This window comes from Leptonychotes weddellii, chromosome 14 (genome assembly GCF_054177405.1).
Source record: "Leptonychotes weddellii isolate Sample4059 chromosome 14, ASM5417740v2, whole genome shotgun sequence".
Lineage (NCBI taxonomy): Eukaryota > Metazoa > Chordata > Mammalia > Carnivora > Phocidae > Leptonychotes > Leptonychotes weddellii.
The window spans coordinates 63,546,013-63,569,951 of NC_138382.1; the positions used below are offsets into that span (position 1 = coordinate 63,546,013).

At 44.5% G+C, this 23,939-nt stretch overlaps 1 protein-coding gene across 11 annotated transcripts in view; it reads right to left on the reverse strand.

The window, feature by feature from the left end:
• Nucleotides 1–23,939, reverse strand: part of TNC (tenascin C) — a 91,299-nt gene that overhangs the window by 57,961 nt on the left and 9,399 nt on the right. For all 11 annotated transcript variants that reach the window (XM_081803457.1, XM_081803463.1, XM_081803458.1 and 8 more), the window contains exons 2-4: nucleotides 5,786–6,379; nucleotides 1,793–3,202; nucleotides 256–519 (exon numbers count right to left, since the gene is read on the reverse strand). In XM_081803457.1, the coding sequence (XP_081659583.1) occupies nucleotides 256–519; nucleotides 1,793–3,202; nucleotides 5,786–6,242 (2,131 nt within the window). In that variant the 5' untranslated portion in view covers nucleotides 6,243–6,379. The remainder of the gene's footprint in view (nucleotides 1–255; nucleotides 520–1,792; nucleotides 3,203–5,785; nucleotides 6,380–23,939) is intronic.

Genomic DNA, 23,939 nt, shown 5'->3' on the forward strand with positions numbered 1-23,939 from the left:
TCTGTAAAATGGGTTAATAATTGTCCCTATCTCAGAGTTACGGTGGGTTAAATGAATTACTAGATGAGGGGTTTCTTTTAAAAAAATTCAGTGGGCTTAACTGGATCCCGGGGTCTTAATTGGTGCAACGATGAAAGGACAGCTATGCAGCTATGGGGGCAAAGGTGAGGCAGTGACCCGTGGGGGCAGGTCATGCACTGGGCAAGCCAAGGGCAGTAGAGGCTGCGGGGGTGGGGATGGGTTCTGGGCACTCACACGTGGCCACCCTGGCGCTGACGGGAATGCTCTTCTTGTTTTCCAGGATGGCAAAGACGCGGATAAAGTACTCCACCCCAGGCTCCAGCTCCCGGATGGTGGTGGACGTCTGGTCCCCAGGCACGCGGAACTGCATTTCCAGGCCGTCCTCGTGGGTGGGTGTGTACATGACCAGGTACTCCGTGACCCGCATCTCGTTGTCCCAGGCCAGGTTTACGGTCTCTTCCGTCACTTCTGTCACGATGAGGTCTTTGGGAGGGGACACTGGCAGGAGGACGAAAGGACAGCTTGGGTCAGGTGGTGTCAGTAAGGTCCTCTATAAATTCTCTCTCTAGGCTGCTTCCCTTCACTTGTCCCCTCCATTACCAGTCACAGAGCCCTAAAATCCAGCTTCCATTTCCTAAAATGAAAAACTCATCAAGGACCTTCTGCTATGATCCAACTTGAAAACCTTTGGTGACCTTCAGGCTAAAGTGCTGAGTCTGCAGTGTGGCCGTCAGGCTTCTTTGTGACCTGACCCCTCCGACTTCTCTACTCCCTGGACCTTAGTTCAGATTCAGGCCATTTGCATGGGCACAGGAAGCCTGAACTTGGCTCCGTGCTCTGAACTTGAGGTCATACATCGTTAGTGCTGGAAAGGTATCTGGGGCTCATTTGGTCCCATTCTTTCATTTTCTAGATGTGAGAGGGGCAGAGGGACTGGCCCAACTTTGTTTATCTCATCAAATTTGGGACTCACACCTCCTCCCTGCCAGCCTGGTGTTCTTTCCAACCAGGCTTCCCTGGTTGGAACACATTATTTATTCATATCAGTGATACCTTCAATCGGGGCAGAAATTCTCTATTACAACAGGTATAAGTCTGGATGGATGAGAGGAGTACAAAGAAGACCCTCAGTGAACATGAGCATTATCGTTCTTTGTTGTATTTTCACTCAATCCATGTTTATTGAGCACTTACTGTATACTGTGCCTTGTGCTGTCAGATTAGCGCTCCTTGAAGGAGCTCATAATCCTCGGGATCGAAGACAGTTACGAATAATGAGTTAAGAGATGGGTCCACCTCGTAAGTGATTAATTAGCATTTACTCTCTGAGTGTGCATGTAAAACAGTTTGTTTTAGGTAATCTCACTGTCCATTCAATTGAGCTGAATTTTTGCTTCCCTCCAAATAGAGAGATTTAGGTTATTTTTGGTTCCGTGTCAGTGGGGAGGAGATTGAGAGGGCTCATATTTAGCAAAAAGGCTGTCTTCATTTCATCTACCTCACCACGGGTGTCACTGGGTGTTACACTCGGTAACCAGATGGGTAGACTCAATAACAGCTCTAGAATGTACGAGCTAAGTGTTCCTGGGACAATTCTATGACCCCCCCCTGAGCCTCCGAGCCTTCAACAGGTAGCCCTGTGACAGGTGAATAACCAAGGGCCCCTGCTAAGGTGTGTGCGTGCGCGGCGCACGTGGGCAGGGGTAATAGGACACCTAGCTCTCCAACCCGCACCAGGGCCCGCTCCTGAACCAATGGTCAGTGGACTCACCGTCGGAGCAGTCGTCCCCGGCGTGGCCCTCGCTGCAGATGCAGCGGCCCTCCACGCACTGGCCCCAGCCGCTGCAGCCGTTGGGGCAGGAGCGCCGCCTGCAGTCGGGGCCCGCGAAGCCCTCCTGGCAGACGCACTGCCCATCCTCGCAGCGGCCCCGACCGTGACAGTCGCCGGGACACCTCCGCTCCTTGCACGTGGCGCCCATGAAGCCCTCGTGGCACACGCACTGCCCGTTCACACAGCGGCCTTGGCCATGGCAGTCGTCGGGGCACGCGAGTTCCGCGCAGTCGGGGCCGGTGAAGCCGTGCTCACACTCGCACCGGCCGTCCGCGCAGCGGCCGCGGCTGCTGCAGTCCCCGGGGCAGCGCAGGTCCCGGCAGTCCTCCCCGGTGTAGCCGTCGTCACAGACGCACATGCCGTTCACGCAGCGGCCGTGCTGGTGGCAGTCGCTGGGGCAGCTCATGTCACTGCAGTCGTAGCCCTGGAAGCCCGGCTCGCACGCGCACTTGCCCTGGACGCAGCGGCCCCGGCTGTGACAATCGTTGGGGCACCGCAGCTGGCCGCAGTCCTCCCCGGTGCGGCCCTCGTCGCACACGCACTGCCCGTTGACGCAGTGGCCGTGGCCGCTGCAGCCGCTGGGACACTGGAGCTCGCCGCAGTCGGTTCCCGCGAAGCCGGCGTCGCACTCACACCGCCCGTCCGTGCAGCGGCCGTGCTGGTGGCAGTCGGCGGGACACCTCTTCTCGCTGCAGTCGGGACCGGCGAAGGCCGCCTCGCACACACACTGGCCCTGCTGGCAGCGGCCGTGGCCCGAGCAGGCGTTCGGGCAGCTGAGCTCGCCGCAGTCCTCGCCCGTGAAGCCCTGCTCGCAGTAGCAGGTGCCGTTGACGCAGCGGCCGCGGTCGAAGCAGTCGTTGGGGCAGATGAGCTCGCCGCAGTCCTCGCCCGTGAAGCCGGCGTCGCACACACACTCGTTCTCCACGCACCGCCCGCGGCCGTGGCAGTTGTTGAGGCACAGCGGCTCGGCGCAGTCGTCGCCCGCGAAGCCGTCCTGGCACACGCAGCGGCCGTCCACGCACCTGCCGTGCTCCTCGCTGCACGCCACCGGGCACACCTCCCGGCTGCAGTCGGCCCCCGTGTAGCCTTCGAAACACACGCAGACCCCGCTCACGCACTTGCCCTGGTCGTTGCAGTCGCCGGGGCAGGCCAGCTGGCCGCAGTCCTCCCCCGTGAAGCCCTCGTCGCAGACACACTGCCCGTCCAGGCACTGGCCTCGCAGATGACAGTTGCCAGGACATTCGGGCTCTGAGCAGTTGGGGCCTTTCCAGCCGGGTTCGCACACACAGCCGCATCCTTCGGCGCTGAAGTTCCCGTGGCCGCTGCAGAAGGGCCTGGTGTCCAGGCGGCCTGCAACGAGAGTGCAGAGGCTGACCCCTGAGCCTAAGCGGCTGCTTTCTCTGTTACCACCTGCCCGACGCAGATTCCAATGCAGCCGCAAGATGGTGGCACCCTCAGCTCCCATCTGGCTTGAAAACTAGTGGCTTCATGTGTGAAATCAGAGGCAACTGACATCCCATTAGAGTAGATGCGAATTCTTAACCTGTCCTCTCAAATGTAAAGAGTGTGTACTTACATGTGTAGCTGTGTGTGTGTGCGTGTGTGTTTTCCACCCACCCCCCAACCCCTCCTGGGAGAGGATCCATAGTTTTTATCGAATTTTCAAGTATTCCCATGACCCCCGTGATTACAAATCATTGCCTTGTGGAATGTATTATGCTGGGCTACATAGTTTCTCTTGTACCTCGCCAAGGTCAGGCACATAAGAGAGTAATTGTTTCACACAAGAAATATTTGTTGAACTGAACTCAATTCTGATTCTGGCTCAGTAGCTGTGCTGCATTTGGAAAGGGAGTTAGATGCTTTGGAGATCCGTTTCTTCATTGGTCAGGTGGGACCAATCGCCTGCTTCCCTGGGGTGTATCGGGGTTAAGTGAGGACATTACAGACCTACTGTTGTTTTCATTGTGATCTTCTCTTGCAGTTTTTTGGGTTGACTCAAGTCGGTATGTGGGTTTACGTGACTGAACTTTCTGATTTTCCATTATTGAAATGAGGCAGCATAGGAATGGCTTTCTAATTCTGTCGGTACAGCTTATAATGTGGCTTCACCCCCACAACACTCATGTGCGTCTAGCTTTTTCCCTCCCCATCCTGAAGGCTGCAGGGATGGGTGAATCTGAGGAAGACATGGTCAGGGCTGACATGACTCCATCTCTTTGAAGTCTACATCGTGTGTTGGCTCAGCTTGCAGGAGTGACTGGTGTAGTCTCCACGGAGCCAAGGAGAAGAAACAAAGCTCACTCCGTTTTCTCTGTACCCAAATACAGTTGTATTACTATGTTTTATCTCCTTCCTAACAGCAGGGAAGAAGGCAATTACAACAAATAGTTTGAAAGGTGAGAATCATACGTTTTCATGTATGGTAGCCACTAGACACATGTGGCTACTAAACAATTGGATTGTGGTTAGTCTGAATTGAGATTTGCTATAAATGTCAAATACATACGGGATTTCAAAGACTTAGTTTAAAGAAAGGAATATAAAATATCCATTAATAAGTTTTGTGTTGATCCCATGGTGAAAAGTGGATAATTTGGTTACACTAAGTTAAATAAAATAATTGATTAAAACTATTTTCACCTGTTCCTTTTTCATTTCTTTAATGTGACTATTGGAAGAGTTAAGAATACATATCTGGCTCACGTTATATTTCTCCTGGACAGCACTGCATTAAACAACTATTTCAACCCATTCTTTAGCATTAATTCTATTGTGTAACTCCCATCTGCATTTTGCCAGGAAGTTGATGGAAATGGAAGATAAAGTAATCTGTGCCTAAAGAAAACATTTTCTCCCCCCTTGGACACCTAGAGCATGTCCTATAGTCCTCTCCACCTACAATGATTAGGTCTACTCTTGAAATAACTTATCAAAGTGCTTTCTGGTCATTTTGTCAGGGTGGCAGAAATAAAGATGTTCAGCTCTGATTTGAAGCTGCCAAAACTCCTATAGCCCTGTCAAGTCTAGGCAGTGAAGATGAAGACAATTCTAAAGTGGCAAAATCCCTGAGAAAAAGATGCACAGGATACAGGTTATCACGGGGTGGGGGTGGGGGGGGTGGGGGGGGTGTGGGGGGAGCGTGAGCTCTGGAGACCACAAGCCCACTCAGAGATCCTTTCTCTTATTACTCTTGGTGTCTTTCTGTGCCAATTGGTTAACTTCTTTGAGTCTCAGCAGTTAGATCTGTAGAATGGGAGTATTAAACCTTATCTCAAAGGGTTGTTGGAAGGGTTCAATCAGGTAATGAATTACAGTGCCTGATGCATGAAAGAGGGCTCAATGTATATTGTGATGATGGTTGTTGCTGCCATAAACTGAAACGTTTTTCCCAGTTCCCCGACTTTGCATTACCACAGGCAGCGCTGTGTCTTTGTGAGAACACCAGGGTGTGAGATACTGTGGTTCAAGTCCTCACTCGATCACTTGTGGCAGGACCGTGAGGAATCCCACCCTCCTTCTGGGCCTTAGTTTTCCAGCCTGGACAGTGATGTGATGAGGCCATATTAGCACCTTTCAGAGAGTGATCTTGGGTCAGGAATTTCATGATACGGTTCATAGGTTTTGGGGTAGAGACTGTGTAGATCTCACAGTCAAATAAATGTCAGAAACTGGTCATTAAGGTGAAACAAGGTTTTTCCAAGCAAGGCTTCTCAGAGGTCTAGAAACTCCTCTGAGAAACATTTGTCACCAAGACTCTCCAAGAGCAGAACAGAGATGGTTTACATTCTGCACATTTATTTGACCATAAAATCTCTTCTCAGTGAACACTTCGTGAGGCCAGCTCCCCGGGGAACCTGTTTTGGAAACAAAGTGGCGGATCTGGCCGTGCTCATCATTTCTCGTATCTGGACAGCGAGGGGCTGGGCGTACCTTCCGCGGGCTGGAGACAACAGCTAGCTCCTGTGGTGCACTGCTCCCGCAGGGAAGACACCAGATTCTCCAGATCCTCCAGTCTGCTCAGAAGCTCCTTGACATCAGGAGCCGCGGCGCAACCGCAGGCCCGGCGAGGGATGTTGATGCGGTGTGTGAAGATGATCTGGTTTTCCCCGTCGCCCGTGCGCTCCTGGAAGCTCTCGCTGGGCTCTGATGGCGGGGCCAGGTCCTTCTCCCCACTGGCTGATTCCAGATCCACGGAGCACTGGGACCCAACAGGCAGCTTGATGTTGTAGACGTGGTTAAACACCACCGGCTGCTGGTCCTCCGGCAGAGTGACATTGACCCCGCTCTGTCGCTTGTGCCGGATGACTTTCTTGAGGACCCCACCTTCGGTAGTGAGGGTGAGCGAGGCTAGGAGGATGCCCGCCAACAGCCGGGTCACGGCCCCCATGGCGGAGGTGGGTTTGGCTGGGGCGTTTCTGTGCACTCACTCCTAGGGTGTCTCAGTCTCAGGCAGAAGTGAGGGTGTGAAAGCACAGAGGAGAATCCAGATCCGTGTGTTCCTGATCTTCCCGAAGGAATTCTCTTCTGCGAGGAAAGGAGGGAAAGCAAGCTTGTTAGTATCCACTGCTAATCGACTCTACTGAGTATCATCATTCCAAGTGAATTTTGATGTTCTATCTCCTGCGTTTGAAGCTCTTCTGATACTCCTTCAGTATTCACTGTAGTGTTGATACCAACTAGTCTCTAAAAGAATATTGCCATCTTGAAGGAATGATTTCACTCACTTTTCCAACTTCCGGAAATACAGGGAGACGGCAGGGAATACAGAAAAGGGCAAAACTTTGGAATAGTATAGACCAGACCTGGATTTGGATCTCAGCTCTAACTCTGTGCCTTTGGGTAAGTCATGTAACCCTTCTTTGTCCTATTTCTCTTTCTGTATAGTGAATGGCTAATGTTGGAGTTAAAATAATGATATAAGTAAAAACATAAGTAGAAATCTTTCATAGATTTACGAATCCCTTCAATATTTACTCAAGCCCACTGAGTGAGTCATTGTAATGCTATGAGGCCATAGTCGCAGTAGATGTGTTCAGTAACTCCTGCCTCTTATTATTGGTCCTCCAGTCCATATTTAGCAGCATCTGCTGGTTTCCCTCCACTCTGGGAGACAGAGGTTCAAATGATGAACGTGCTAGAAGGCACGGCGAGCTTTAATTCCAGCCCAGCTTCTTAATTGTTGTGTGGCCATTGGAACAATACTCTACCTCTTTGAGTCCCAGTTTCTCTTCTCCTTATTTCTAAAACCTTAAAAAGTCAAGTTTTTTGGAGAATCTGACAGAATGTTTCTAAACCAGTTGTCCAAACTATGATCGAGGGCAGGAGAATGTCCACGAGCCTCTGAGGTCTTCTCCAATCTACAAGTACTTACACTATTCTCACTGAGTGTTATGGACTCAATCCTGTCCTCTCTTCCCCCCAAATTCATATATTGAAGCCCTAACCTCCCATGGGACTGTATTTGGTGATAGGGCCTTTAGAGAGGTAATTAAGTTTAAATGAGGTCATAAGAGTGGGTCCCGAATCTCTTTGTGCTAGTGTCCTTAGAAGAAGAGGATCACCATGAGACAGAACTCTCCCTCTCCCTCTCCCTCTGCTCCTGCACAGAGGAGAGGTCATGTGAGGACACAGTGAGAAGGCAGCCATCTGCAAGCTAAGAAGAGAGGCCTCACAAGAACTGAATTTTCCAGCACCTTGGGTGGTGGAATTCTATCCTGTAGAACATGTAAGAAAATAAGTTTCTGTTGTTTAAGCTAAAATAACAGTCTGTGATATGTTTCTATAATAGCCTGAACAGACTAATACACTGAGTTTTCCACAATAATCAGAGTTCTGTGGAGATAGAAATAAACATAAGACTAAGTGCCTACCCTCGGAGGCCTTAACAATAGAATTATAAATAAAATGGAATCACACATTCAATACTTAAGGAACAAAGCAGGAAGGAATGCAAATTACTGATTTTGTGGTATGGAATTTGAAAAAAAATGAAAAGAATTGTCAAAGAGTGGTAGTTGGAAAAGACAGATTTCAAGCTGAGCCTTAAAGAGTGAAAGGATTAGATACCAACAGTATATGGAGGAGATTATGCTATTGTGAGGCAGTTCTTACTTGGCTAAATTGTCTTAGTCATCTCTCTTATGACTATCAGTATGGACAATCAAGGCAACAGAGGCAAGGGCTGTTGTCGAAGGTGGTTGAGAAATTTTTGAGTAGATAAGAAGACAGGGCTAAATCTTAGATGATTATAATATTGACCTAATATGCTCTGGATGCATGTGGGAATGGTATATACAGGGAATGAAGTCATTCATACCACTCTTTAGTTAGAAAATACACCAGAATATAGTTCAAGAAAATAGTTGAGAGGTATTTGGTTTTTAATCAGTCACTTTGCAAATTGGCGTTTTCCTATGCCCATGCTATTCTTATACTTTCTCCTTCAGAGTTAGCTACGTATGTCAATTAGATTCAGTATTTGGAATACTTATCCTATAGAGGTTCTCTAACTTTTTTTTTTTTCCAGAAAGATTTTAGCCCAACGATCAAATGCATCAACATGATCCCACGTGATTGCCTCCTGCATGAGAACAGAAAGTCTTTGCGAAATCTGGAGAGGGATTATGGCAGGGAACACTGAACTGAGAAACATTTCTGTAGGACTGAGCACGGGTCTGGGGACCTAGAAAGCACTGGCTATGTATTTAATCAAGAACTTCCTATCCACACATCCCCATCACATCCTAATTATATTCATACTTGATATTTTACCAACTATCCATGTAACAGCTACATAGGGCGTCTACTCCCTGGTTAGGGAAAAACAAACAAAACCCCAAAACAACAGCAACAACAAAAAAGGGAAACAAACACTTCTTTTGAGTATGCTTTTTTATTCAAATTAGTTTCCTAAATAAGAATGTGTGAATCTGCAATGTAGGCCAGCGCATTGAATAAAAATGATTATGAAGAAGAGAAACTTGGTAAGTTCTTTTCTTTTAAACCAGCATAGCCCATCTTATTTGTTTACTGGACAAATATTCATTAATTGCACACTCTATTGCAATCACTTTAACTCTCTTTGCCTTCCACAAAGTCCTTCCTTCTACCCTCTTTCCATCAATTCTTAGCTTTCTCTTTTCTTTCTTTTTTTTTTTTTTTTATGAGCAAGGGCCATGGGCCAAGCTTGAAATGCTTTTGGACTTTTATCCAACACTTTTTTGTGTGTTGCTAAATGACTTAAATTTCCATCTAAAAGGCCATTAGAGCTGCTGGTTGAGATGCTGAGGCAATGAGTCTAGGGTAATAATGACCAGAGTATGGGTTGAGTGAGGGTTTTGCATTGCCCTATGTAAGAGACTTACACTGGCACAGCCAAATGCTGCATTGTTTGGTGGAAGGACATGTGATTCTTGAGGGTTGTGTATTTCCCATTGGCTCATGGTGGTCTGAGGGCAGGTGGATATTTTTTGTACTTTGGAAAAGACCCATTACATCTTCTGTGTGGAGGAAAGTGCCCAAGCTTTAGAATTAGACATACCTGGGTTCAATGCCACTCACCGGCTCTGTGACTTTGACAAGTGACTTATCTTCTCTAACCGTGACCTTATTTGTAAAATGTGAGTCGAAGTCTTTCCAAAGGGAATCGTGGATTAGAAATCATTATAGAAAGCACCCAGCACAGTGACAGGCCCATAGTAGGCACACATTAAAAAGTAGCTGCTATTTTGTTGCACTCCTAACAACAAAACGTAGCCATGAGCCCAGGCCAATAGCTTCCCTTTGCTTAAGCTTGAGCTTGACCTCCGCATTGAATCCTGTCTTAAACCCTGTAGCAACCTGGATCTAGATGAAAGAGGCACTGTAGAAATTACTGATGGGGGAGGAGGTAAACCTTATGAAGATAAGTTTTCTAGAACTGGAAATGCCAGAAAGGAAAAAGGGAGGAAATAATAACCTTTAAAAATGTAAAGTATTCTCATGCAGACAACTGGCTGGTTAATGTCTCCCTTGAGGATAGACCTAAGGATAATTATTTTGGATTGTAGTTTATGATAATTTAGGTTAAACATGAAGGGTCATGTTCTGACAGTAGGGCTTTTAAAATTTCAGAATTAACGACTTATTCTATAGAGACTCCTTAAAAAGCACAAGCAGATTCTTATCTTTATAAGAAGTGATCAGGCAATAGAAGGTCTGGAAACTATCTTGTAGGAGGAATGAGTGTGGACTGTGTGATTATCCTGTAGCTGAAAAAGCCAGGGTTGAGAGGGACAGGATGACCACGTATAAATCCTAGGGAAGCGGGAGCTGGCTAGTCCCTTGTGTCCTCAAAGGACAGAACAAGGGCTGATGCGTGTTTATGTTGGGGGTGGGGAGGAGGGTTGGTTACAAGAAGCCAAATTTCAGCACAAGAGGAGAAATATTTTTCTACTTGGAACTCTCCAACAGAAAGGGCTTTTTTGAGCCCTTTATAGCACGGTCCAAGGCACTGGAATGTAGACTAGTGTTGAAGAACATGGCTTCTGTAGACACACTGTCTTGGGTTTGAGTCACTGTTCAACTTTCTCTTTCTTGGGTAAAATATTATCTACCATCTTAAACCAGAGTCACGTCATCATTAAAATGTGATATAGGGGTTCTCAGAAAATTGTTGTGAAAAGTGCACGAGATAATGTGGGTCGTAGGGACGGCACAGCCTTAACAGAAGGAGCTCATCAAAGGGAAGCTTTTGTAATGATAAGTATGGCCTTCAATTAATATCTTTTCTAGAATTTTCTTTCTTCCAACTCTTGAAATCTACCTTGGCATATACAGATCTGCTTTTTAAGCAAGGATGAAAGTTCTGCAGTGAAGTAGAGAGTTCTCTTTCAGAGTTCCCAGACAAATATGCTTTGGAAGATATGGATGTAGATATAGATCCAGATCTGCCTATGTTTTATGATAAGATTAAAGGATCTAGTTGAGTATCACGGTTTGTAAAAGAGAACAGCAGGAAGAGACACAGCCTTTGTACTGGCTCAACATGGATCACTGGGGTTACACATTTAGGACAAAAGGGCTGTTTCCAAGCTTTGCATGTCGCCTTGCTCTTTATCCTGTCTCAGCATATATTCTGGGTGCAGAAAAGTAGTGCAGAGCAGACTCTGCTTTGTATCTTTATCAAAAGCAATTTTTAGGTCCAAATGAACTGCTGTGCTTTTTTTAAATTTTTTTGTGAGACTCTTTAGGTCCCTCCATTCCTGTTAGTTTCTCAAAACAAAATTAATCTGGAGAGGAAAAAAAAATACCATAAACATTTCCCCATGAGGTAGAAGGTTCAAGAAGAGGTAGAAAACTTTGAATTCATTGGTCTAGAGCTGCAGTGTCCAATATGGCAGCCACTAGTCACAAGTGGTTGTTAAAATGAAAATTAAATTAAAATGGAAAACAATGAAAATTTCCATCCTCAGTTGTACTATTCACAGTCAAGTGTTTTACAGTGGCATGTGGCTAATGACTACAATATCAGTGCAGCTAAAGAACAGTTCCACTGTTGCAGGAAGTTCTGTTGAGCAGGATTGGTTTAGAGGACGGCTTAGTGATCTTAAATCCATGGTACAGATGAGGAAACTGAAGCTCAGAGAGGTCAAAGAGAGTCCGTATGATGTTGCTAAGTGTCCTGTCTCATGAAAATGAGGTGAGTACCTCAGGTACAGATGGCAGGGGACTAGTGTAAGAAGATGCTGTTATGTGGTAACTCAGCGAAACATAAGCAAATGTGTGCGTGCAGGATAATCTCCGTTATGTTTTTGGACCTTACATGTTCAAACATATCCAGGTACAAGTGAGAAATGACCTTTATGGCTATTGTCCTCTTCAACTCTGAAGGGACATCCACCTTGCCCCAGGCCAGCATATTTCCCCCCTGCTCCCCATCCTACCCTTGGGATGGGAAACGTTTTCTTCCCTTTTTCTTTCTTTCTTTCTTTCTCTTTCTCTCTCTCTCTTTCCTTTTTCTTTCTTTTTCTTCCTTCCTGCCTTTCTTTTTCCCTTCCTTCTTTCCTTCCTTTTCTTTTTCTCTTTCTTTTTCCCTTTCATTCTTTTTCTTTCTCTTTCCTTTTTCTTTCTCTTTCCTTCCTGCCTTTCTTTTCTTTTTCTCCCTTTCTTTTTCCCTTCCTTCCTTCCTTTTCTTTTTTCTTTTTCTTTCTTCTTTCTTTTTCTTTCCTTCTTTCTTCCTTCCTTCCTTCCTTCCCTTCCTTCTTTCCTTCTTTCTTTCTTTCTTTCTTTCTTTCTTTCTTTCTTTCTTTCTTTCTTATTTCTTTCTTTTTCTTTCTACTTTAGAGCCCCAAGTTCTCCATGAGTTTCTTCTGCTCAAATCAAACCAAAGATAAGCTATTCCAGGGACCACTCTGGCCACGCCTAACATCTTATTCTGCTCTGCTTCACCCTTATCTTGGAAGCTGGTAGAACTTGTCAAAGATAACTTATGGCTTTCCTTCTGTTGACCCATACACTACTTTTCTCCAGAGTTTTTGAGAGGACTCAGTCTCTTCCCTTCAGCAATATAAACCATTCTGTTGATGAAGCAGCTGGGTGTGAGAGGAAGAGCCTGATCATTGGACAGAAACAGACCTATGTTAGAATCCAGCTTTTCCACTTAGTAGCTGCTTCTTGTGGCCATTCATTCACCCCCTGAGTCTCACTTGCCTGGATCCCCTACATGGCTATACCTACCTCTGTTTCATGGTGTTTCAGGAGAATGGAATGAAGTGAGATACATGTTAAGCTACTAGCACAGCGTCTGGCATACAGTAGGTGCTTATATATGGTGGCTAATATTAATATAGAAGCAATAATGACACTGGTCAAATAGAGAATGGATCAGAAAGAAAACTTTGCATCTAGAAGGGATGGGAGAATCAGGGAGATACATCATGATTATAACAACAATATAACAGATAACAACAGAGACTGGTCAACCTAAGTCTATGCCATGTTTAAAGTGGAGGGAGGCTGCATTCTTCTGGGGGGCTTAGGAAAAACACATTGAAAGAGGTACCCTCTGAGATGGACCTGAAGGATGGATGGGTGGCAGTTTTGAGAAGTGGATGGATACAACTGCAGTAGGTGGGCAGAATTCGAAGCCTGTGGAAGACTAGAAAAGGAGCAGAGAAAAGGCAAGGGACTTGGAGTGCAGGGTTGATAAGGAGAATAAAGAAGATGACACATGCATCCCTTTGCAGCTCCCTGCTAGAGGCAGAGGTGGGGGTAATGTGGATGGAATACTGAAGGTTAGTTCTCCTGGGGTGTCAAAGACATGCAGGGGAGCAGAAAGGAGGGAGCACACAGAGTTGGTAGAACCATGGTAAGGAATAGGAGGAGGACATGCAAGGTCAACTTGAAGAGCTGGCACTGAGCCCAGGAAGCAACGTTGTATCTCTCTAAGGATAGGTGTCTAATTGCTCAGCGTCCTCTGTTGAGGCGTCTGTCTGTAGTCCCTGGTCTCCAAATACCCGGCATATTTAGGGTTCCCCCCTCCAAATTTAAAGAGATTAAAATAATGGTCCTGAAGCCTATTTTTTTTTTTTAAGTGGGGGAGGGTGTTAAACTGTTAGGACTTCATTACTGTTACAAGATAAAAATTAGTTCTTGGTTCATCTTCTCCGGCATTAGATGATGCCAGTGTAGGATCATTTTCCAGATCTTGGCATTATAGATTTGTATTCAGAACATGACTCTGAGGTAACACTTCATTTAACAGGTGAGGAGAGTATGGTTGGTATCATGGCAGCCATTTTCCAAGGGCTTTCTAGTTAATAATTTTATACTTTAAGGTGCCTCTTGTCTGGTTATCAGATCTGCCCCCACCCCATCTCCAAGAAGAGCTGTTTGGTAGCTAACCTTTTGGAAGCAGCATGACATAAACTATCCGTTATTTTTAGGAACCTCACCACAGGACAAAGACCATTGCTGGATGAAGGAATCAACAATCTTTGAATTTTTTCCTAGTCACAGCTGGAGAATAAACAATTTCATTTTTAGATAAAGATAAAACTTCCAACTGGCTAGAATCGTATTTCAGAATTACTTATGACTTCATTTTTAGTGGCTCCCAGAATATATCTATCTTGTTGACTTAGGCAAGCACATGAAATATCCTAGGTTGGGGGCAGCAAGGAAGATTCCTACTGTTTAGAAATGCAGATGAATCTCTTTCCAACGCATTTTGGCAACACATGAGGCAGCTCACACCAAATTTTTCCTCTTGCTTACAGGCAAGAGAAGAATTTTATCGAACACAGTCATTACGCATGGGCGTTCTTAAAGGTTCTAGAAATTCTTCACCCCTTGTCCTTCCCAACATCCATAAATTCCTTCTTGGAATGTGTCAGGGAGAGAGAGGGGCCAGGAAACAACCTTAAGTGTGGATTTTTTCCGAGGACATCTGATCCTTAACAGTTAGTGGGGCCAGCACAACCTGTCTTGAAAGAATTAAGAGAACCTTTGACTGCCAAACCAAAGCACCACCAAGCCCTAGGTGTTTGAAATCCAGCACTGAAAAGCATTTATCCATTCATGTAGCATGGTGACTTAGCTGGTGCCCAATTTGGATGCTACTGGAGCCAGCAATCATCCATCCCAGAGGCCTGAGAATGAATTCATTTGAAAAATTACTCATTTTTGCATTCAACACAGATGAATTGAGTGAGTGCTAATATAGCCCAGGGGATACTGAGGTGTTTCAGAGACCTGTGATGGATCATTCTTGTTCTCATTAAATTCACGGGCCAGTAGAGGAAACAGACATATCAACAGATAATTACAGGGAAGAATGATAAATGTTAAAATGGACAGTTATCCAGGGAGAGTCTGTGCAATGTTGGAGAATATCTGTTCTAGAATCAGGCAAGTACTATTGAACCCTGGTTCTGCCACTTGCTCTCAGTTTGACCTCAATGGAATTGCCATTTTTGTAGGTCAAAAATGGTTGGATAGAAGGCAACTTCATATGGTTCCATCTAGTAGCTGTGACCTTCGATATGTAACATTCCCTCTCTGAGCCTCACCTTTCTTGTTTGTAAAATGGTAATATTAGTATCAACCCCACAATAAAGTTCTTTCAACTGCAAGTGGGAGAAAATGAGATTAAATGAGATAATATATGAAAATATTGAGGATAGCGCCTAACAGGACAGAGATCTCAGTAACCTGTGTGTGTTGTTACTGTGTGATGGTTTGTGTCCTTGGTTTAGAGAAGGCAGTTATTGGAAGGCTAGTCTCTGAAGGATAGAGATTCGTAAGGGAGGGCAGGGGAGCCCCCTCTTGCCGCTTTTTCCTTGGAAGTGTATCATTGTTAGTGCTTCAGTTTGTCAAGTGACAGGGATACTCTGAAATCCACAGGGGAGTGAGGAGGCTGAGGCTACAGCCCTGGTTTTCCTCCTGGTTTATCTGTTTTCGTTCAGTAGCAAGAAAAGGCAAATCTGTGAGGCTAGGGTGGGGCTCTTTTCTGGGAGGTCAGTACCCCGGCCAAGAGGCAGTGCTCCTTCTGGGATGGATGTCCATGCTGCTCTGCCAGGGATTTCTCCAGAAGAGGCTGCTTGTGGTGTAGTCTTTTAAGACATTGCTCCTGACGGGAAACGTTTGGCTCAGCTTCTCGGCACTTTCCACAGACACAGACAGACATGAGATGATAGAGTGAAAATCAGAGTTGAGCAGGGCTTAGAAGCAACTGTAGAAAACCACTGAGTCGGGGGGTGGCAAATCTGTGGCACCAGAACACATCCTTCTAGTATACGTGGCAGGCATTTCTAATCAGCACTGATACATTTCCACAGAGCCCCACTTCAGAACTGGTATGAATACATCGCTCCAAGCAGCCACATCTGAATCAGGACAGGTAGTACATGCCTTGAAAGGGAATTACTGAACTGAAACATCAGAGAAGGTCTGTAGCTAATTAGTGGTGAAGTTGATATTAAAACCCAGAGATCCTCCCTCTTGGTCAATGAATTTGATTGAGGTTTCTCTCTCCCCCCGGGCTACTGAGAGCCCTTCAAAAGTAAGGGCATATGAAAGGCTTCTGGTAATTCTTAGTCTGAGGTCATTGTAAAGGTCCCCAGAAAGACGTATCAGCAATAGGATCTTGGAGAGACTCTGTGTTAAGAGATTTCCAGGTTTCTTGGTCCTGTAAGGTTTCTTCAGTTTTCCATCCATCCACCCACCCATCCATCCATTTGTCCGTCCATCCATCCATCCATCCTTCTACCCATCCATCTTTTCAGTACATATTTATTAAATACCTACCATCTGCCAAGCCTTGAGTTAACCATGAAGGATACAACAATGAAGAAGTTCAGCATGTTCTAATCATAAAGCCTACAATTTCCTCCTAAAAGTTCACAAATGCAGTTTATTATTTTATTATTTTTTATTTCGAAAGAGAGAGAGAGAGAGCATGCGGGGTAGGGGGGCAGAGGGAGAGAGAGAATCTCAAGCAGGCTCCACGTCCATTGATGAACAGATGGGAGCCTGACTCGGGGCTCAATCTCACAATCCTGAGATCCTGACCTGAGCTGAAATCAAGAGTTGGATGCTCTACCAACTGAGCCACCCAGGCACCCACAAATGTATTTGATTTTAAGTCCATATACTATGGATTTAATATCTGTGATATTCTTTTATTTTTATTGTGTGTGTGTGTGTCACTGCAGATTGGGAACATGGCGCAGACTCTCAGGCTGATAGCAAGATTATAAGTGTTAAGATTCTTTTAAGGGTTGCTTTCTCTTTACTTACAATGGGCTGCACAGTATGCAGTGTGCTCGGGAGACTAGGCAGGGGAAGGACTTACTCTCTGTTTCCAGAAATCTCAGAAACTAGACTATACATAGCAAGGTTCAGTAGCAGTGCTGGTCTGAATGAAGGAATTGAAGAAAGTGTCAGTCTGAGCATGGAAGTTCCCAGAGGGCTTCCGGGAGGAGGAAATTCTTAGAACTACCAAATATTGATTGAAAAGGCCTTGGAAGATAAAGAAGAGCTTGAAATCATAACAACAGTGATAATAAAAGTAATAAAAATGTCATCTATGACCATTCCCTGTGTGCTTATTTTGCCAGTTAAGCATCTTACGTTTCCAATTTTAAAATCCTCACAAAATGATATGAGGCAGTATCTTTATTATTTTGAAGATGAGGAAACTGAAGCAGAGAATAATTATGTGGCTTATGTAAGTTCAGATATTTATTAAGTAGTGGAGTCAGGATTTGAACACAAGTCCATCTGAGTCCAAAGTTAAGTGCCCTGAACCACAGTCTTCTACAGCCTTTTGGGCTGGAGGGCCAAGGAAAAAAGTTATGGTTCAAGACCAGTCCCAAGCTCTATCTCCATAACTTTCAAACACCCGGCTCAAAGGGGAAAATCTTTGGAGATGCTGCCATATCTCAGTTGTCAATGAGAGAGGGTACCAGAAGCCTCGAAGGCTGCTCGAGAGCCCCTTTGCCATCTCTGAATGGACAAATCTATTTGTCCTTCAAGACAGAGCTAAAAAAATCATCTATTATTAGAAGTTTTCTCGGGTAATTTTTTCCCTCTGAATTCTCCAAGTTCTTGATTTGATATGATTTCCATCACGTGTCATTCTAAAATTGATTTTGAGTGACTTTATTATGTATGTACATCTTCCTCTTTTCGAGCATAAGCCCGTTCTATCTTGTATGTATATTGGACTGTAAGGAGTTAGATTGTATGGACTATGTCAGCTCCATGAAGGCAGGAACTACGTCTGAGCCATTCATCTAATACCCAACACCAAGCTCAGCGTCTACAACAGTGAAGGCACAATATGTTTATACTTACGTGAAATAAAGCTGAATATATTTCTTGATTTGAACTTACACATAGCAGGGTCTCGTATGCATGGAATGACTGAATGAACAAATACTCTTATTTTCCTGATAGCTCTAAGGTAATTAGTTCTCCAGTGATCTCTTCTAAGACAAGATGTATCAAGGAATTCATCATAGCTGCACTCCCGGCATTAGTTCATTTTTATTCACTCAGCTGTTCAGTGAGTACCTACTATGTGCCAGAAACCACACTAAGCCCAGGGGTTACAAGATGGCCAAGACACGCTGGGCTCCTTCCCATGAGATTCCAGGCAACACCTCAAGGGTTCTTGAGAGCCCAGTACTGTCCGCTTTGAGATAGATCTTCCATAGCATCACAGTAAACTCAACTAGACCGTTGGCAGGAGGTGAACTCGACCAGGACTGTGATGTCCTCAGTGTAAAATTCTGGTTTCCATGTGAATGAGGCCTCCTGGGTTATTAGTCTCCCCATGTCACTGCGGCATTTGTTGTTGGAGTTAGGTCACTCTCTCTCCTTTTGAATTTTGACTTTTCACTACTTATTTCTCAGCTCCCAGAGATCTGAGGCTCTCCTGAGACCGTGCAGTGGGGAGTGCAGTAGATCAAAGGGCTAGAAGATGAGCTCTGAGGCACAGTCCTGCCAACCACTCTCTGTGGGACCTTGGGTAGGTCCCACCAACTCTCCCGTCAAATAAGCAAGAGTGTGTGTCCCCAGTCCTTGACTCTTGGGTTCTAGGGACCCGTGATCCATTGCTAATTTGGCAATATTTCTGCTGAACTTAAATTTGGACTTCATTTTAGACCCATGTCAAGTAGCCAATATTAAGGATAGCTCCCTGCTCCCCAGATTATGTTTCTTTCTTTAGTTGTTTGGCTGAAGGGCTGGTGGTGCTTTGTGGCTTCCTTCTTGCCATCCCCCAAACAGAAGTTTCCTTACCAACCCAATTAAGCTCACAAATCTTAATCCATAAAATATTTCCATTCAGACACAATAATGAGATTCATATTTGTGGTTTAGTATACCTAAGAAAAGCTCAGATGAAATATGACTAGATCCATTGATACATTCAGACCACAAACTGCCCTGGTGTGGTCTGGTTTCAATTTTTGAAATAAAAATTCTGCAGAGCACTTGCTTTCTCTCTCCTCTTTCTTGCCTAGACAGAAAGGAAAATAAAAAGAGGGTCTGACCAAGTGGCAACAATATAGTTCTTGTAAAGTTCTGGAAAATTGTTTCAAATGTAAATTTCAGTTCATTTCCTATTGGAACAATGACCTCCTCTGGCCTTCATCCAATTCCAGGAAATCTAGTTGACTCTACTGCAAATAGGTTCTTGAGCTCTTCAGCCAAAATGAAGAGATCAGAGATTTGTCTAGGAAGGATGGGTTACAGACTGACTCATACCTCAATGTTAAATAAGAGACCTTTTAAAAAGGGCACTGGGACATGGTGACCCCTGTGAAGCTGTTGTAAGCTACCCAATGCCAGAGATGTAGCCTTGAAAGACTCTGAAAATCTTTAAGGAGGCACTGTGATAAGATAGAGAAGAACATAGCCTTTAGAGCAGGAGATCAAACTCTATAAAATTCTATAAATAAATTCTGTAACTTTTCTGAATTGTGGCTTCTTCAGCTGTAAAATCAGGATATTTCCAGGGTTGTTGGAGACAGAGAATAGAATGATAGAGTTATATATACCCCCCCCCCAAATGTTAGCATCTGTTCTGCTTTTCTCTCCTCTTCCTCTGTGGCTTCCCTTATTAGGGAACTCCAAAACATCGGACATACTAAAAAATAGACAGTAATATTGTAGAGGTGGTTGAAACATTGACTGAGAGGTTGAACTGGTTTGGGACAGCAACGGAGTTTCCGCTTACGCATCAACCTCAGTGAGCTGATACGGCCACCTGGCACCATGGCCTCGTTTGGACTCGGGGAAAAAGTGCTGTGATGGCTTAGCACCATGGGTCCCAAAGTGAGGGATTATTGCTATGTGTGCCAAATATTTGGCATAGCAAGACTAGATGGCTTTGGCAATCTTTTCAAGCCAATGTGCTGATATTCGAATGAATGGAATGCCATTTGAGGCCTGAGTCAGAGGGAACCAGATGGAGTCTCTGACAATATAAAAGCCTGTATGAATCAAGTGCAGTAAAGTTTGATGCATTTTGATAGAAGTTGACTCCTGAAATGAAACAATGCCTCTAAGATTTGAAGCAGGAAACCGGACTCTCAGGGAAAACTAACACTGCTCTGGCAATTAATTTGTGTGATACCTACACAAGGAAACATACTTTCATTGTCTGCTCTCTCTTTCTCAAATGGGGCCATTTCAATGCTTCAATAGTAGCTAACACTGAGTGAACACACCTGTGCCAGGAATTTCACTACCTGTCTTACTTGGGTTATTTTGTTGAATCCTCTCCAAGACCGATGAAGTAGCTACCTTTATTTATTTATTTCTTTGTCTGTTTGCTTATTTATTTTTCAGTTTAGGGATGAGGAAACTGAAGCTCACCCAGCTCCAGCTCACAGGGCTCGAAAGGGGCAGCAGGGATTTAATTCAGATGGACTGACTCAAGTGTCAGAGAGCCCATTCCTACCCTCGGCTTTGGGGTCATCCTTGACTGTTGTCCAAGTGTGGTCAGGGTCCAGAGTAACTATTGACAATGAAAGACCTTTACTTCCAGAGAGAGTAGGGGAAGCTGCACATGAGCCTGAAAAATAGAGAGATTTCCAACCCCTGACTTGGGTTTAATTAGCCGCATAACGTGAGGGGGCATTTTGCACTTGACCTTAGCCAAAAGGCGGAGAAGAGATTGAGGGGGCCTTTTGTAAAGTGTAATCTACAACATGTTGGCAGGTATTAATGCAAGGGAAACAAAGTTTTCCTAGTTAAACGTGTTTGAAAAATGCTGTTTTAAACCAAACAAATTATACAGCTTTGTTTACTTCAGGGTTTTCCAGGGTCTTTAATGGGTTTGTGTTCATCAGAAATCTCCAAGAGGGGGAGAGTTTATAGTGTTTTCCAAACCTATGTGATTATTTTGTGTTTGAAGTATGTCACGGGATTCGGTTTGGTGGCACTCAATGTCCACCAATGTAAACCATGAGTGAGACAGACAGTGTCACATGTATTCTGTGCCTGGAACTTTACAGATGCCCTTTTTATTTTAAGGTTTATTTATTTAAGAGACAGAGAGAACATGAGCAGGAGGGTCAGAGGGAGAGGGAGAGAGAATCTCAAGCAGACTCGGTGCCGAGTGGGGCTCAATCTCATGAACCTGAGATCCCAACCTGAGCCAAAACCAAGAGTCAGACGCTTAACTGACTGTGCCACCCAGGGGCCCCTGCAGATGCCCTTTAATTGTGATGGCAACCTCAGGAGTTAGGAAGTGCTGTTCGTATTTTACTGTTAATGAGAGCTGAAAGCTTCGGAAGGTGAAATAATTTGCCCAGCCAGTAATTATTTGATTTAAAATTAAGAACTCAGTCCTATAATTCTAAATCCTATGCTCTTTCTGCTATACCAAGTTATCTTTTTAAGCAAGATTCATTTTTTCAGTTTAAACAATTAAAATTTATGCAACAAATATCAGAGGGATACCCAATATCACTCATGCAAGTAGAATTGTTGGATCCCTAAAATGGGGCCCCTTAGGAGGGTGGGGCTGGGGAGCTGGAGTGCACATAGCCATTTTACGTAGTTTTGAACTTGAGCGGAGGCACAGAGCCAAATGTGCTATAATATCTATGTCTCAGGCAAATCTTTAAAGCCCCTGGAAACAGCCTACTCTCTTTGAGTCTGGCCTGGACAGAAAGTGAGTAAGTGAGAGGAAGATAAAGTGAGAAGTAGCAGACAGAGGAGCTTAACAAATCTCTTCTTTCTGGAAAACTGGTCCTCATGCTATGTACAACCAAAAAAAAAAGAGTATTGTTTCCAAAAAATCAGTCAAGGCGTGAGTCTTTCAGAGGGTCTAGAAATTACAACTTTCATTTTTGAAAGAACGGACTTATATGAACAAATAAATAAATAAGGAAAATTGTGTGTGGGGGGGAGTCCCTTCTGGACAACATTTAATTCAGCATATGGCGGGGAAGTCAAGAAATTCAGCCTGAGAGAGATAAAAGGCAGAGGGGGTTCCAGGGGAAATCGAGGATAAACCATATAAATGAATAACTCTTCTGTCATTCTTCGAAGTTTCTTTCAGCATTATGTTTTTGGAGGGGGACTTACTAGATGAGCCTTTATTTCTGCTTCAATCTCTTTATATGTATAAGTATAATAATATATACCTTGCTAGGTTGTGGTGCTTGGCAATTACGTATCTAAATTTAGCACACTGGCAGGGGTTGTAAATTTATTTCTAAGTGACAGTAAATATTTTAGGTTTTGCAGCTAGATGATCTATGTCACAAAGACTCAACTCTACAATTGCAGAGAAAGTAGCCATTGTCGTGGCATAAAGGTCGAATGAGCATTGCTGTGTTCCAGTAAAACTTTATTTATAAAAATAGGCTGCCACCTGGGTTTCCTGACCCTTGCTGGAATAAAGTAGTAAAACCAAATACAGATTGAACTGGACAAGAAGGAAACTAACATTTTGTTGAGAGCTTACTATATATCGTTTGGTGCCATACCTTATGCTAGAAGCTGTTTATACATGCGACCATTTATCTTGTCATTTGTCATGACAACCTGGTGAGATAGGTATTACTATGCACACTTGGAAGTCAAATCGAGACTCAGGGAGATTCAGTGATGGGTTTAGAGGGACAGCCAGCATTTGGACCCTAACTTGTGACTATAAAATGTGTGCTCTCAACTACTACCTTGGGCTGATTCATCAAGCAACTTCCTGTAGTTCATTTTAAGGTGAAAATTTAAATCAGCGCTGCTCAATAAAGAGAGAGATCAGAGCCCGAGTAGACACCTTCACCTTCCATTTCCTAGATCTTTAGCAGCAATCTGGTGGCTGTCTGTGTGTAAGCACTGAAATATTTGACCTCTGTCTCCCAGAGCCTCTGGCTGGACCTCAAGTTTTGTACACGTCCCCTCTGGAGAATGCTTAAGCCAAGGTGTACTGTTTGCAAACACTGATTAGTTTTTAGACAGATGTTGGCAAGTTTCCTTTGGCCTGAGATGGGATTCCAGAGTCTGCTGCAGCCTGGCTGTGCTCATCGATCATCTCAGCCAAAAAGAGTTGCTAATTAGGGTGACACCCTGCTTCTCTTTACCTCTAGAGCTAGGTCTTCTTGCTCTGGGCATGCCTGTTTCAGCCCGAGTGGTTTGCTGGGCTTTTTACCATAGGTCTAGATGAGTGAGAGCAAATTTATAGTCCTTTTAAAAATCTATGAAGCCTTGTGCTCCAGTGTAGAATTTACCAGATTACATTCCAAGATGTTTTTAGGTACATGTCCTGTGCAAAATGGCATTTATGGTCAAATAACTTGGGGGACACTGGGTTAAATGAAGCTGGATAGGTTAACTGCTACAGGATTTCTTAGATCATGTACTCGTCTCCCCCAAATCTCCCATTAGCTTCTAATCACACTCAGAATAAAATCTAAACTCCTAGCCACTACCTACAGAGCTAATTTCTCTGTTTTATTTAGATCTCTGCTTAAATGTCATCTCCATGTCTCACCCTATTTAAAAGAGCACCCCACTTACCACCACCTCATTGTCTGCTCCCTTACTGTGTTTTATGTTTCTTCTTAGCAAATACTTGCCTGAAATTGTACTCACAAGTTTATTTGATTCCTTGTTATCATCTATCTTCTTCCACCCTAATATAAGCTCCATGAGGAGCTTAAAAGGATCTTGCATGTCCTCTTATCTACTTTATCTCCACCCTTGGAATATGAGCTAAGAATTCCCAAGAACAGGACACAGTGCCAAGGGTCCCCTAAACCCCTTTGTCCACAGGACACTTTTATAGTTGCATCTCGCAGGAATGCTGCTCCACAGGCCATAGTTTCGGGAACTGTTTGTCTAATGGAACCTTATTACCCATGACCATTTCAGTAACAGGTAGCAACAACGACAGTAAAACATTTATACCCATATATACAATGGAATATTGTGCAGCCATCAAAAAATGATATCTTGCCATCTGCAACGATGTGGATGGAACCAGAGGGTGTTATGCTAAGCGAAATAAGTCAATCAGAGAAAGAAAATTATCAGATGATCTCACTGATATGTGGAATTTGAGAAATAAGGCAGAGGATCA